Source organism: Neolamprologus brichardi, chromosome 1, assembly GCF_056152115.1.
Source record: "Neolamprologus brichardi isolate AB-2024 chromosome 1, ASM5615211v1, whole genome shotgun sequence".
Lineage (NCBI taxonomy): Eukaryota > Metazoa > Chordata > Actinopteri > Cichliformes > Cichlidae > Neolamprologus > Neolamprologus brichardi.
In genome coordinates this window covers 14114435-14131099 of record NC_142104.1, presented here as the reverse complement: position 1 = coordinate 14131099, position 16665 = coordinate 14114435, and the positions used below count along the sequence as shown (strand labels likewise).

General features: G+C 37.9%; 1 protein-coding gene across 1 annotated transcript in view; it reads right to left on the bottom strand.

Moving 5' to 3' along the window:
• The window catches only part of ush2a (Usher syndrome 2A (autosomal recessive, mild)), a 217576-nt gene extending 205710 nt beyond the window's left edge, over nt 1-11866 (bottom strand). Inside the window, exons 1-5 of the mRNA XM_087834076.1 lie at nt 11821-11866; nt 9941-10439; nt 9196-9410; nt 8758-8976; nt 4070-4235 (exon numbers count right to left, since the gene is read on the bottom strand). Of these exons, the coding sequence (XP_087690202.1) occupies nt 4070-4235; nt 8758-8976; nt 9196-9410; nt 9941-10414 (1074 nt within the window). The 5' untranslated portion in view covers nt 10415-10439; nt 11821-11866. The remainder of the gene's footprint in view (nt 1-4069; nt 4236-8757; nt 8977-9195; nt 9411-9940; nt 10440-11820) is intronic.
• Nucleotides 11867-16665: the final 4799 nt, after the last annotated feature.

The following is a 16665-nucleotide window of genomic DNA, read 5'->3' as shown; positions in this document are numbered from 1 at the left end:
CTTTAAAAGAGCCAAGAGCCTTTCTTTCCACTTCCACCATGTAAAGGTTGGCTACAATAGGTGACACGGGGGAGCCCATGGCACAGCCATGTTTTCGTCTGTAGAAACCCTCGTTGTATTTGAAGTATGTTGTGGTAAGGCAGAGATCTAACAGTGTGCAAATCTGATCGGGTGTGAAGTTGGTCCTGTCTTCCAAGGAGCTGTCTTCTTGTAGTCGTTTTCTGACAGTCTCCACTGCCACCGTGGTGGGTATGCAAGTGAAGAGGGAGACTACATCAAAGGACACCATGGTTTCATCTGGGTCCAGGGTAAGTTTCTGGACCTTGTCGGTGAAGTTCTTGATGTGATGTGGGGTGTTCCCCACAAGAGGTAGCAGGGTGTTTCGAGATGTTGTAAGTGGCTGAGTTTATGCTACTGATAAAAGTGCCTCAGAGAGAAGCTTCTAGCAGGTGACGCTGTTATCAGGTCAGGGCCTGCATCCTTCAAAGGACTGGTCTAAGTAGGCCGGGTAATGCAAAGGAAGGACCTGCAAAGACTAGCTGGCTGTTAAATTAGACGGTCTAACCGAGCCTACAATGCACCTCCTGTTGCCTAGCAACCGCGACGGTAGCAGCTACAGCCGTGGACGACCGAAATAGAGAAAGTCTTTATTTTATGTCATTTATTTTACTTTTATTGGAGAAAATTGTGATGTTTCATCAGAGGTGTATGTTAGAAAGCCACAGCCATGGCCTCAGTCCCTTTAGCCAACAGTAATGTTAACTTTAGCTAGTAAACTAGTTTTCTAGAGTAGCTCATGAAACTAGTCTCTTTTCATTTTGACGATACAAATATAATAGGTCTTACGTTATACTTTTATACATTAAAAAGTTATCAGTGGTGGAATTGAACTCTGTTGTCTCAAATATTACATTTTAGTTCAAATTTAAGGTATTTATTTCTATTTCATATTACTTTATACCTGTATGACTGTCTGAAAGCTTTACTTAGTTATATTAAAGGGCAATATCACAGTAATAGCTAAAAGTAGACTAAAAATATGTGATCCTTTTGTAGATTTCAAATAAAATCAGTGATTCATCACAAATTTATTTTTGTGATTCCCTGAATGAAGCTGTTATATTTTGTGTTGGCGATACCTCTGCAAACACAAGAAACAAACATCTAGAATTTCTTTTAAATGATTCCACCATTTTCTAAACTACAGAGAACCGCTATTTGTTCTCCTCATCTTCTCTGAGCTGCTGCTGGCTCCTCTTCCTCCTCCTCTTCCTCGCATTGCTGAATTTTCTGGCTGTTTCATCAGGGGTGGAAAGCCTCTGTCCCATCACCTCCCACTGGTGGGTTTTTCAGTCTCTCCTGACTCTGAATACTTGCGGAAGGAAATTAACCATGCCAGTTAACAACAAAATCAGATAACTTTGTTAAATATCTGTTAACTATCAGATGAAAACACAATTTTCTCTTAGAATCACATGGAAATATTTTATATATCAGAGAGAAAAAAAACTAAAAAAGGGGAAACAGGACAAAATCCTGCAGATATCTTGGGCTTTATAAGAAAGGTAACGGTCTCAGGTTGTATAATATAAGCATGCCAAAAACAGCAGAAACAAAATGAGGACTTATCCATTTACTGTCTGTCTTATTATCAGTTGCTCATTACAAGATGAGAGCTCATGTAACTATGACTTCCGCATATCATGGTTAAGTCTGTCTGTTTCCTTACCAAAATTCACAGGTCAAATGTTTGGTCACAGTGAATACACAGCTTAAAAAGTGAACTGTCTGCTCATTTTTTCCCAAAACTTTTAAGTACATTTGACTTCACATCGCCAAACAGACCCAGCTTGGCCAGAAACTAACTTAACAAACTAACAAACTAACTGACCAACCAACCAAATCATCGAGGACCTAACCCACATTTAGTGGCAATATCAGTAATGTCACATAACTTGGCCAAAAGCTAGCTAAATTGAACTTTTAAGAGTCTTTGTTATACTCACATTTGTTTCGCTGGATATTTGAGGGCGATAAAACTCAGCACTTACTTTTAAAAGTTTATTTCTGGACCACTTCGTTTGACCATCCACCATTCTTCCCCAAAAATTCCTTCAACCTTGATTTGCAATGAATCCTGGGAGGACAAAGCATAGGCGTGACCCATCCTCCAAAACGGTAGGACGCATTTGTTGGCCACATTTGGATGACACTGGACAGCTTTCATCATTTAACTCTGACATAATCGGTCTTCAAATGTGGCTTTTGAAGGAAGCAGCCCCTGAATTTAGACACAGCCATGTTCTGCCACTCTCGCACACTGATCACTTGGAAAATAATTTGGCTGGCAGGAAGCTTCTCACTTTTTTCTGAGACTGTGTCATCTGATGTGGTTTTTCTGAAGCTTTTTAGTCTGATAGCGTTTTTTTCTGAGTCCATATCATCTGATGCCATTTTTTGAGCCCTTTTAACCTGATGTCGTTTAGACTGAGACCTTTTAGTCAGAAGCATGGAACCTTTAGTCCAATGCCGTTTTTTCTGGGACCTATTTAGTCTGGTGCTAATTTTTCTGAGACCCTTTTGTCTGATGCGTTTTTTCTGAGACTATATCGCCTGATGCAGTTTTTTTCCATTTTTAGTCTGATGCTGTTTTGTCAAAGGTCTGATGGGAGGTTTGATGGGAAAAGTTGTGCTTTTTTGTTTATGGTCAGACATCTGAGGCCTTTATCTGATGTCTGAAGGTGTTTTCCTGGATGTCCTAAAAATGTATGTCAGCTGTACTCAACAGCTAAATTCCAGATCATGTTGCTAACAGGATAAATTCTACTAATACCTGTTAAAATTTGTGTTTTGTTCTGTTTTTGCTGTTTTTACAGAAAAAAATACAACTTAGGTTGCAAGAATTTAAGGCTTACCATGTTAACCATATTTTCCCCCTACACTAGCCTTAGTGTTATTCAGAGATCCTGAAAGAGAGAGATTGTCCAGTGGAGTAATCTGTAAAACGATACCCTTCAACAGCCCAGAAACACTCACATCAACACACATAGGGATCCATTTGGGGCCTCAAAACTCTCTCCACTTCACTACCTGCCATTTTAGAGTGATCAGTGCTAATGAAAGCCTCATTTTGTCCAGACCACCTTGTATTTCTTACTGAATGTTTCCTAAAAATTCTACTTCATATAAAACTTACATCAACTCATAGTGTGGAAAAAAAGAAATAAAAATGAATAAAACCAAAGAAACCCAAAGAAAACACACAGCACATATATATGTAAAATATTTAGACAGAAAAAAGCACTGCATTGAGAAACTCACAAGTTCACTTGAATTGTACAGATAGATGCCAAGTTTAGCTGGGAAAAAATATTGATAACTTAATTAGACAAATGTATTTAGTTAAGAATTATCAACCAATACATAAAATTATCAAATTTTATGTACAAAAGCACATGCACTAAAGTACTGCTATCTAAAAAAAATATTAAAAGAATCAACAATTAGAAAAATATTTAAGTAAAATAAAAATGATACAGTTGTATAGGCAAGACTGTACTTTCTTTGTTATATTGTACAAATCACGGAAAAGTCCCAAATAACTTAAGTAACTAAAATTCAGCAGCTTTGTTTTTTTGTTTGCTTGTTTGCTTTTGTTTTCATTCAGGCCATAGACTTTTGAAAAATTGTGTTGAAAGTGTAAGGAAAGCATCTGTGTCTGTGTGTCTGAAGTAATGTGTATGCCCCTGGCCCCAGCAGCTGTTCCAAAACAGATGTTTTCCAGTATAATTACCACCAGCTCACAGAGTGGATGAGAAAAAGATGGACAGAGAATGAAAGAGTAAAACAGACACAGAGGATGACAGAGAAAATCAGATTATAATAAAAAGAGACAATTCCGCTTTCACAGCCCTAAGTACTGCAGCTAAAAACAAAACTCATGGTAGAATGATTACAAACGGGCTGGATGTAAATATACACGATCAAATTCATGTACCTCTGACAGTGTCCAGCCATAGCATCTTTAACACGACTCACCATGGGGATACTTAAACTATGTATTACTCACCTGCAAAACAAGATGTGTCCACCTCTCCAGTCCTAGTCTGCCCTCTGTTCTAAAGCTGTTCATAGAAGTCTGATTGTTGGACTGACCATATCGCAGAATGATAGCTTCCCCAGACACGGTCAGAGAAAAAAACAGCCGCTGCTCTGAACTTTTCTCCAGGAGCATCCTGAGAGAAACAAAAAACACACACATAAACAATAAAGGATTCAATTATGTCTGCATCAGTTGACAGTCCAAAAAGGTTCACATGAATATTTAGCAGTAAGAATTTTAAAGCTTCACCTCAGGAAACAAAGGGAAGAATGGACTCTAACACCCATGAAGCTGAGCAACACTACACACAGTCTCTCATTCTGACATTTTCACATGGAATATCAATATTTTACATGACTGTAAGGTTTCCGCTGCTACGCTGAGGCGCAGATGCACACACTCTCTACGTGTCATATTAACCACCATCACTGACATTTTATGGGAAATCATGGCTTTTATGAACCCAGAGCAGGAAACCCTATAAATCACAGTTAGGTACATGCAAGAGAAAAAGAGCATTTGAATGTATGTCTGTACAAGCACATAGGTATAAAAGTGAGTCTCTGTGGAGAGAAAGATAGAAAGACAGGCTAAAGAAAACAAATATAAAAAAATACCAATAGGTAAATTACTATAAGTACAACACGAGTCAGAAATTCTTTCAAGTACTTTTCCTTTAACACACACATAAAAGTGTCTATTAAGGAAGGTATGCAATTATTACTGGCCATACATACTGACCTGAACATCACAGAGTCCAACTTAATTTTATGTGAGCAGCAGTCTGATATTAAGAATGATATATGTGGGGAAAAAATACACACATTTCAGAAAACCAGTAAAAAATGTTTGCTTTTTGTTTTAAAGCTATATGCTTACTTAAAATTAAGCAATTTTTAGACTGTCAACCTATTGGTTTATTGGATAACAAGACAATTTTGTAATTTTCTCACTTGACCACCACAGTGAATTTTAATAAAGACAATCCAGATATCTGGAGTGCATATTTTCAGCTTTAATTGAGGGAGTTTTAACAAAAACATAATACAAATATTTTAAATACATGGCCCCTATTATCAGAGGTAAAATAATTTGACAAGTAACCGACAACCAGTTTTATGTCAATTTCATGTCCACTTCATGTCCACATGACTCATAATTCAATGACAAATTAAACAGATAAAAGTTCTGGAGTGGATTTCTAAGGATGGAACTTGTATTTGGTAGCAATTGACTAAAACTCTCAATATGAGGTCCAAAGAAAAGTTGAGGTCAGTGTCAATAAGCTGGAAAAAAAAAAAAAACAACACCTAGTAAGAAAAAAAAATCTCAGACAGATAACATTACATTACTTTAGGAGTATCTTATCAACTACATGTCAAATGTATAGCTGCCAGTAGAACTGGGTCACTGTTCTTTATTGAGGATGTGACTGTTGAAAGAAGTAGCAGCATGAATTCTGAGGTGTGCAGGGCTCAGATTCAGCCAACTGCTGCAAAACCGATTGGACAGCAATTTGTAGTGCAAATGGATAATAAAGGTACTGCAAAAGCAAACCAAGAGTTTCTCAAGACATAGAAACACTCTACAATAGCCAAGTTAGTACCACACTTCTAGGATTTTCAAGTACAAACAATCCTTATCTTTACAACTTGTCCAGCCCTTTTGTTTGTCTAAAAATGGTTGAATTTCTGAATAGTTATTACAACATTTTGTTGAAGTTGAAAGTTTGAATTTTAATCATATCTTTATTGTTTGACTTAAAAAAAAGTATTGCTGTCCAAATACCTATGGACCTAACTGTACATCACAATACTCAACATACACACTGCTACTACGATCACCATAATCTGTTTCTATAAAGCAAAGTCACAGTGTTGTAAAAACCATCGCCTGGAAGAACAGGTGGCTGGGTCTGTTCATTGTTCAGAGGGGAGGGATGTGAAATCACAAAGAGGGGGAGGGACACAGAGAGTGGGGTGAGGAAAGATGAACAGAGGTGAGGATAGAGACCTCCTTTCATCTAGCTTCTTTGATGGCAGCCATGATCATCTCTACTACAAAAGAATGATAGCCAACGACAGCAGCAGAAAGAGAGCGATGGAGAGAGAAAGAGTGAGTGAAGGGGGGGAGATATTACTTCCATTCAGTTGCATTCAGCCATGCAGGTGTCATGTTCCACAGACCAAGACAAGACTTGTCTGTCATTTGAATCCTGAGACAGACAACTTCACAAACAAAAATCACAGCGTGAAATTTAAAGGAGAGATTTGATCTCTGGATGATTCTCCATCCGAGTTAAACTTAACAGACACTGACATTTAACTGAACATCCACAGAGTTTGTACAAAATGTATGTAGCCTGTCTGGTGTTAGACTAAAGCTCCTTCAAAGCTATCACTAGTGTAAAGATCCTGGTCACACTTATCTTTTTGGTACACTGCTGAATAAGTGAATGCAGTGAATATGTCTGGAAATCTCCAAATATTCTTAACAGCTCACTCAAAATTTCCAGGAAACCTGTCCTTGTTTGTGAAAATGGTGCAAACTGTTCCTGATCATATTAAAAAAAACAATATAATGACACTTCACCAGATCATTTTATGTTTCTTGATGAGCTAAATTAATATTACAAGTCTTTTGAATACTACTGTAGTTATATAATAAAGTTATGTAAAGCTTTTTATAGCTTTGACATTACCTGAGTCTCAGATGCATTTGAACACTACAAACGTGAGAATGAGCCCATCAACTCAAGGCTGCATTTTCCACTACTAGCATAACATAATTTTGTTAACCTATGGTTAATGCAGACACTACATTTTTACAGTTAAGATAAGATGGTTTCTCTGCAACTGAAGCTGAATTTAGTTTGATATTTTTATTTTAAGGTGTCCATCCCTAGTCTGACAGTGTAAAAACAGCTCACTGCCAAATCAATTTAGTCCTGCTTTATCAGCTAAATTTTTGAATTTAAACAAAGGGATTATGTATTTTTTTTTAGCTTACTTTCAATTTCTTGACATGCCATGTTGTTCAAATCACCTGCCTTAAGTGTTGCTGTATGTAGGAAGAGATAGGGTTGCAGAGTAAAGCCAGCTGATCTCTTTGAGTGTGGGCAAGCGCCTTGTCTATGTGAATGTGTGCATGTGTGTGTGATTGCAAGCTGATCTGAGACTGTGTAACTCTGCACCATGCTACCCTTGCCTGGAACATACCAGCACACTCTCATCCACTGTCTCTTACACACAACATGTCTGTGACATGACAGCTAATTGTTTCCTGATGGTTATACTGATCTCACCAGACCTGACCTGCTCCTTGTTATTGGATCGATATCACAGGGCTTTCTCTTTCATGTAAATATTTGTAAATCATATGTGTGCGTGGGACATTTAAACTGACAAACATAGAGAGAGAGATAGATAAAAGATGGCCTCAGCATTTTCTAGGATGTCAATTTTCCTATTATATGATGATAATGTCATATTATCATCATATATACATTTTGACTAAACTTCACAGCGGTCTAGAAGGAGTGGATTATATGTCATCGCTACAACAGGATAGTGTAGCACTACTCTGATGCTATATAACAGTATTTGAGACCCAGTACTAATAATTGACTATATATAAATACATTATATAAAATTTGAATATTCATGTGCGTTTCACCCATTCCTAGTATTTTGTCCTGTCTTTCTCCCCTCAACCCCAACCAATCTCGTCAGATGGCTACCCCTCCTTGAGGCTGGTTCTGCTGGAGGTTTCTAACTCTTAAAAGGAAGTTTTTCCTTCCCACTGTAATCAAATGGTTGCTCATATGGTGTTGTCTGATTGTCTGGGATCTTTACAGCTGTTGCTGTTATTTGGAACGATCTAAATAAAACCTGAATTGGATCAAATAGATATTCAATTTTTTTCACCTGTTGCAATCATACAAAGGGAACATCGGGCACAGACCTACTTGTCCTTTTACTTACTTACTGCAATGGTGATGCTGTTTTTCCCAAAACAAATTTCACCATTTAGGTTTTTGTTTTTTTTTTAAATAGGATTTGTCAAGAAAAAAGCCACGCCATCTTCTCATGTTCTGCCTCTATTTCATCTGATTGGCTTCTCTTTTTCATGAACTAGCCTTTCCAATTCCTTTTTTCCACCTGATTTAATTGGCTTCTTTGCTGACTGTAAACATGGCTTTCAATCAAACAGAAAACATTTCAATCAAAACCTAATGCATTTTGCTAAATATTTTTTTTGTTTCCAACAACTACCAGAACTGCAGCACTTTACAGAAGAAGGAGGGGGTTTGAAGGGATGATGCAACTGAAAGATTAGCCAAACCTCAAGTAGTAGAAAACGTATATGATAACACGCACACGTGCACGCACACGCACACAATTAAATAGCTGCCATGTACATGCACACACAGCTATCGTCTGTCTTTTGCTTCTTATGAGTTAAGAAGTAAACAATCATTGTCTGTCAAGCCATCTAAACATTTTGTACTGCACAATGAACTGTATGATAAGACTAATAATTAATCAATTTTAACAAAAGCAGTACTCAGTGGATGATTCGATTTAAAGAAGGATTCTTATCTCCAATTATGCAATGACAACTGTATTCTTACAGCTTACAAAATTCAGACTCACATTTCTCTAGCAGAGCTTGGTTTTATCCACAATGCCAAGGTGAGGGAACCCATTGCTCCAAGTTTCTGTGAAGGGGGAGTGACCAGGCACCCATCCTGGCCTGGCTGAAACAACAAACTGCCGGATCCACTAGAAATCCCATCGAAACTGTTAGAGGTTCCAGCTTCTCTCTGAGTACCAGGACGAGTGTCGTTAGTGTCTTCAGTTACACAGATACCCCTGGTGGAATGAAGTGCAGGCATGTCAGTATGCTCTCCCTAAGAAACCAAATAACTTGCAGTTATTAGAAAGACACCGATTGTAATGTCATTAACACAATTTAATAAATAAGTCAATTGTTTTATTTTTTTTAATTTATTAATTTTGCTTTGCCTTAAAGGTTTCGACAGAAAATAACTTCTAAAATACCTGACATTACTCTGAACTTAATGAAGGTACCTGTGTGCAGCCAGCAGCAGCGGAGCATACGGAGGCGTGGAGGATCTATAGGGACACTCTTGGACACAGAAGGCCTGATAACATGTGAGCAGTTCAGCCTGAGAAGAAGGTGACTGACAGTAGCTGCTCCGCTCTGGAAAGCCACAGGTGTAACGAGGCGGCGAGGTCGACACGGGTTTAAGGGCAGCAATGTTCTCCATTCGTGGGAAGTGTCCCTGTGAAAGATTGAGAAAGTCTGATAATCCCTTTAATCCTGGCCATGTTTTTGTAGCTTTGGGGACTGCAGCCACAAACATTTGGATATAATAATAACTTGTAAGGCCATATACTGTATTTGAATCTACTTCAAAGAAATAATAACAATATCAATCACAATGTAACACAAAAAACTTTGTATAGAAAACTCTTACAATTGCATGTGATGTATTTATCAAGATTAACACCTTTACAAGCAAAATAATTAAAATATATAGGCATATTATTTGAATTAGTTCAACTGGAAAATGTACTCTTTGCAAATGATGTATCTGAAGATGTTTTTAGATACAAATGTAGAAAAAGCATAGGTTTACACAATGAAATTAATAATGATGTAATTTTTTTTTTTTCTTCAGATTTATTTTGACTCACTGCAGCAGTGCCTCAACTTACCTGGACAGAACCATTATTAATGGGTTAGGGTAACCCTAACCTGACTTCTAAACAGCATCTGAATCAGAAATGATAACCTTTAAGCAGCTCTTACCTGTGAAGAAGCAGGTTTTGGACAGAGGCTGAGGAAGAGGAGAGTTAACCAGAAAAGAATATGACGCCACCTCATCCTCATGATGTTCTGCCTTTTCATCTTTTGTTCACTGATGTTCTTCAGGGACAGCAGCCACAGAAAGATAGGCCAGAGATTATTTTCCCTCTCCCTTTGTGCAATTTCACCCTCTTTTTCTGCAACTGACAACATCCCAGAGGCATCTGTGTTGTCCTTCCAACTTCTGTGCATATCATTTCTATTTCCCCACTTGCTGTCATTACATAACTTACGAAGTGATTCTCTACCTCCATTCATTCGCCATTTGTTGTGTCCTATGCCCCATGTTTGCCTTTCCCTTTGCACATTGTCTCCCTTCGCCCCTCCCTCTGTTTTCCAGTCTCCCTTCTCTTCAGTCCATCTCAGGCCTTTCGTTCCACAACATTCCAGAATCAGTTTCTCCGAGGGATCCAGCATCTCAGGTCTGGACTTTGGAACATTCCTGCAGGCAGAGAGATGTTTCTGAATTTGGATTTCTTTTGGAAGAGTTTTAGCAGGATTTGAATAAGTGATGACTGTCATGCTTTCATGGTTTAAGGGTAACTGTAACATTTTTTTACAGGCCAGTGCTCCTGGGGTGAAGCTATGACTCTTAACTCTCTGTTACACTGTCCCTCACAGGCACACACATATACACACACACACATGCACACAAAAACCGTAACCAAAGCCCTCACATGATAGGTAGGATTTTACAATCTAGAGAGGGAAAAGAGAGAAGGAGAGAAGGAAAGAGAGACCTGGTCAGACCAAAATCCAACATGAGACAAATCTGGGGAGAGTGAAATGCCATGCAGGCTATTCCCTAGCCAAAGCCTACACTATCATGTACAGCTTGATGGAGGCACAGCTCAGCTGATACTGCTACATTGCTTTTTCCTTTTCTTCATTTCCCATTGAATTAAACATGCCCTTTTTCCTCTGGCATCTGGCTCTCAGGTTTTATCCAACCAAACGAATTTTCACACAAGTTTGTTGGAAATTGAGGCTTAGCGGAAAGCTCTCTTCATTACAATACTTAGCAGCTTCAATTTCGCATTTAGACGCACAAAAAGAGGCCAGCAGTGCAGTCATCTCTAGTGTTATATTACTTGGTCCAGGCTTCAACCTATACTATCCGTTAGGAGATAGAAAAGCTTACACTTTATCTAAAACCGCCTACAAGACTATGTGCTGCGCAAATTTGTAAACCTATGCAGATAAGCCAGCCTAAAATATGTGGTACGTCTATAAGATTTACCTGTCGTTGCGGACTCCCCGCACAAAGCTCTCTCCCCATCACAAGTGCAGCGCCAACAAACATTCAACCTGTTGCTCTGACATGAGTCGTACAAAACAAGCTACCTGTTCCTCCACACACCTGTCTGTCAGCGGTAACAGACGCCGCTCCAGTAGAAAAAATAGTCCTTTCCAAACATGACTTGAATTATTTTTTGCCCGTTACAGTTCAACAGAAAAAAGCAAAACCAAAAACTGAACTTGACAGAGCTCCGCTTTTGTTTTGTTTTTCCTCTCTGTCTTACCTCTCTCATTCAGAACATGCGGCGCGCGCTGCTAAGCAGATTACCGCGAGCTGCCATCTGGCCAGCAGCGCCCGAGGCGGCAGGATACCGGGCACAAAGTAACGGCGGTGAAACGTTACACTGTTGTGAACCAAGTAACGGAAACTTGAGAGCCCCGGAGGCGGCATGAGAGCAAACAGTGCGACATATCCGTTTTGCATCTGTTACAGAACACCAAAGATTGTCTTTGACAGCAAGGCATTAATTTGCGATTTAAATAATTACCCCCTGCCTGGTAGTAATGTTTTACCCCCCACCTACGTGGGATGCGTCTGGGTTGCAGACAAGTGGCTCTCACAGGAAAAGAGGAACGCTATCAAGGTCGCTAGGCAACGCTGATTTGCTCCGGCCACTGAAAGAATTGCAGGAAATCATTTATGTCGTTCATATATTATTCATTTATGTACATATTCAACCTATGTGCCAAATCGCTATATAAGTATTTAATGCAGTCTCTCACAAATAAACCAATCAATCAGGAAAATAAACAAGCCATTAAAATCGTATAAATGATTTTGCTAACCATCTCAGTAAACCTCAGTATAAATATGGATCAGCATTGTTCAGCTTAGTTCCAAGTTTAGTATATTATTATTATTATTTACTAATAAGCCCTGTAAGTCACTTAGCCGGCCCCCAGTTGAAATAAAGGAAGGAAATTATGAAGAATAATGAAAACGAGACGCATTAATTTGGAAAAAAAATAAGGCTGTTGAGGGGTTGTTCAGCAGTTCGATGTGACTCAGCGGGGATCCACACTAACACTGAGTGACTCTTGATAAATATCAACAGTAGTTGATTATCCCAGTAGGTCTATCATGAAGCCATGGATTCAAAAGTAACCAAATTGCGTAGTTTATATTTAACTGTATATGTGACATGGTAGTAATTTACATACAAAAAGTGCATGTGCATGTCCGAAAGGTATTGCTGACTCATGTCATTTTATCTCATTTTATGTCATAATTCAAATTTAAATATCAAATTTTAAAATAAAAATATAGAAAAAATGTAGATAAACGAGTCTGATTCAATTTTGATAAGTAATAAATAAAAGGTGAAGTTTCTGAGTATTTTCTATTTCCGGTTCAAATGCACAAGATGAAAAGGCCGTAGGGGCGGGGTTCGTTGGTGGGGTGGAGTGGCAGAGAATAATACTGACAACGTTCACGTATGACAGTAAAAGAACAACAGAAACGGTTCTTCGGGCCTGCACAACAAATTCTGTTCGTTGCATTTTTACATTTTAGTCCTATAGGCGAGTCTAAGCCAGTTATATGTAAAAATCCCGTAGTCCACCCATCAGCAAACTATGAACAATCCCCTTAACGCACACACAGCAGAAGCCGAGGCACAAACTCAAGTATACAGTAGTTTAGACTTGTGTACTCAAGAGCTCTGCATTTAAATTGTGTAAACATTTCCACCAAAAAAAGAATCCTCTCTTATAATTTTCCCTGCCGACAAGTTTTTGCGTTATCATACTAATCGCGTTTGAACAGCTGCAATTTGCTTTGGTTGAACAAAGGCATTCTAACTAGGTTTTAATTAAGTGTTCCTAATGACCTTAAGGAGATTAGAGGTTCGCCTTCTAATCAATACCAGGCAGAGAGGAGCAAAGGGAGGGGAAAGGAGGAGAGGGGTGGTGGCTAGGGGCTATAGGATAGAGGTAGGGAGGAAAAGGGGTGGGTAAGGAAAGAAGAGGGAAAAGACGGTGTTAGAACAATAAAAAGTGAATGGAGGAAAGGAGGAAGGAAGAAAGAAATTGTGGGGGATGGAGGGTTGAGGAACTTGCTCTTTTTTTTTTTTTTGAAGAGGTTGTCATGATGGCAGATTTGTGGATTACCTGGTTTTCTCAAGTAGTTTAACAAAGTAAATATGTAAAATAATGCTTAAAAGGTATCAAAATAAAATGTACTGTTACATCCAGAAATATCCTGTGCATCAGTATAAAGGCAAACATGCACATATATGATTTGGAACCTTGACGTTTTCCATCCCTCTTATTTTCCTACTCTTTTTCATTTTCTTCTCCTTTGAGAGGGTGAAAATGACATTACACCATAGTGTCAGATAGACGGTGATCATCAAGAGCTTTGTTAGCCAAGAAGAGTTTCTCTTATCCTCTCCTCATAAGACATTTGCATAGATTTGCACAGAGTGTGTCCACATGACAAAGAATCTAGTCATACATTGATTGTACTAATTTATTCAGCCAGGCGCGTTCAGTTCGAGAGATTGAAGTGCTATCACACAAGCGGGATTAAAACTGGATGACAATCGCACAATTAATATTGCCTCATTTTCAAAATTACTTGTGTATGACTTATATTTCGCTAAATTGTGTTTGCTGGTCTAATAACATTAAGGATAATATGCTAAATGTAGGCTGTAAATGTATCATGTCTCCGAATCTTCAGAGCAGCATGAATATGTATGGAGACATCCTTGGCCTGGCTGCTGATTAGAAAAAGTGGAATAAATTGGTGGATGGGCTGCATGTTTCTCTTTAAGCCGAGCAGAATATTAGGTTTTCCATATACAAATGTTACACACACACACACACGCACACACATACACGCACATACACACACACAGACACACACACACAGAGCAGTAGACACATCATAAGGTCTCAGTTCATGGTTCAGTATATATTATACTGTGTGAGTTATTTTTCTAACACCACAATGAGCATTACAGAATTGTTTATTTTTGTCTTGATCAAACAATTAAAAAAAACCAAACCTATTATATGACAAATGTTAAGACTTGTATGGTGTGAATGTCTACTCAACATGGTTCTTCAAACATCTCATGCTCATACTTTGTTTGGGAGACTATAACACCGGCTTTAGTTTTCTATAAGATACTAAAGAAACAAGAAACCACCGAAGCAAGTTCAAAGAAGAACCACGATAAAAACGTGGAGCACACCAACACAGATAATTAATAGTACTAAGATTTGTTTAGCTGGGAAAAAAACACAAAACCAAAAAACCCTCAAAAAAACTTGAATGAGTAACTAATCAACTGCTAACTGTTATAGCAGATAAGAGATTTAAAAAAGTTTACAAACTGTCCGTTTTTTTTAAGTAATTTGATTTTTGTTTTTAGAAAACATTTAAAATATTAATCAGTGGAATCACAACTTTTGTATTTCACTGTTTTTGTCCCACTCTACTTATAACCCTGCCATACACATGATGTTCTGTTCTTTACTGGATAACTCAGTTAAAATCAGATTTCTGCCCCATCATTATCTTTATTACAGTGTTTTTAAAATATAATATAACGCAGCTCATTTTCATTGCAAAAGGGCTCCTTTCACAATGAGTCAGTTCTGCACAAACTGCATGAGCTTTAAATATACCCTTCCCTGATCAATTCTCAGTGCTTACTAGAATTCTAGTTTTATTTTTTTAATCACTTTTTTGTGGTAATTAACATGTTTTTCCAGTTGGTCACAACAAGGGGAAAAAATAGGGGTTTATGAAAAAAAAGCGCAATTTTCAATCATCATGTTTTTCTTTGTCTTTCAAGGAAGACCACATTGACAAAATATTCAGAAGATGTCTTTTGTGGCATTATTGAGCCAAAACAGCCAGTACCTTCAGTAGACAGTCAGATCACCATACTTTAGATTAGGTGACAAATCTTTTACAGTCCTCACAGAGTAGTGAGACTTCACCAAATAGAAGGCTTTAACACCAAAAATTCATTATAGCATTATCCCTTTCTTGATGTCCTGTCAACACCAACTATTAAATTTGTTTTTTCTGGTTTATTTCAAGTATGAATTTTGCTCAATGCAATTAAGTAATAAAGTGCCTTGAGATAACTGTTGTTGTGATTTGGTGCAATTTAACACCAGACTTATTTAGTACAGCCCAATAGTTGACTCTTCCTCTTTCTGCATTTATTTGAAGTAACTTATCACTTTTCACCGACTAATTCAGTTCAATTCCCAAATTCCTGTGATCCTTTGAAATGAAGAAAAATGCAGTATTTATAAATATTTTGGTTAAAGTGTCATTTTCTTCCAGTACAACCAAATAGTGGACCTACTTCTTCTGTGTTATATAGAATAAAATAAATAAATACAAAGTTTAACATTACCATTCAGGAACACGCAGTGAAATCAAGTCTAATAACTTATTAGGTTTTAAAGTTTTTTTTGGCAAAAAAACAAAGGCCTGTTGTGCATATGCCAGCTTTGATTATAACACTTAGTGTGCAAGTATGTATGCCAGTGATAATTAATTTTTATCACAAAAGTTTTTAAATATTTCTTTCAAAAACGATTGTTGGTGGTAACGGTAACGTTTTCTAAACATTTTGGGAAACGTATTCTCTGCACCCCCTGAAATCAACACCTATCATCTGTGAAAAAGTAGTGGTCACTGGCTGGTCACACTTCCAAGGCCCCATGACTCATATGATCACAGTGATAATCAAAATTCGCCGCATCTTCTTTTAGAAGCTCTAAAAAAAATTCAGGCTCCACAGTAATTTGGCACCAGCGCGATGTAATACCTTTTTTTAAAGCATTAAAATTCTTTACTAAATTTTTTGTAGTCTTTTTAGTCCATTTGTCAAATGTTATTTAAAGTAGCTGTCATGAAACAATGCATGTTCATCTAATCTCATAAAAACAAAAACACCCAAAGCAACATGCACTGCTGGCACATTTGCTGGTGTGAGTGAAAATGTAGTTTGCTGTGCTGATGCTTTGCTTATTTTTAGGCTATCTCTTCCATTTTCCTCTGACGCTTGCGTCATCCTGCTGTCTATACTCGCTATTTCGGTCACTTCTCTGCTACACCCATGCACCTATCCCACACATCCAACTCTCCACAGGCCCACTCATTCTTTTCTTCATCTCTCCATTTCCCTGTCCCCTCCCCATGCCCTCAAACCCTCTTACCGCTCTCCATCACCACTTCTCTCTAAATGTCCTCTTCTTTCTTGTCCTTGTTTTATGCAGCATTTTCTATAAATAGAAATATATATTTTAATCCATGTTCATCATTTATCCTCCTAGCCTCCAAATGAAATGCACCAGAAAGTAGATATAAAAACAATTTGGCTTTTCCCAAGCTTTTC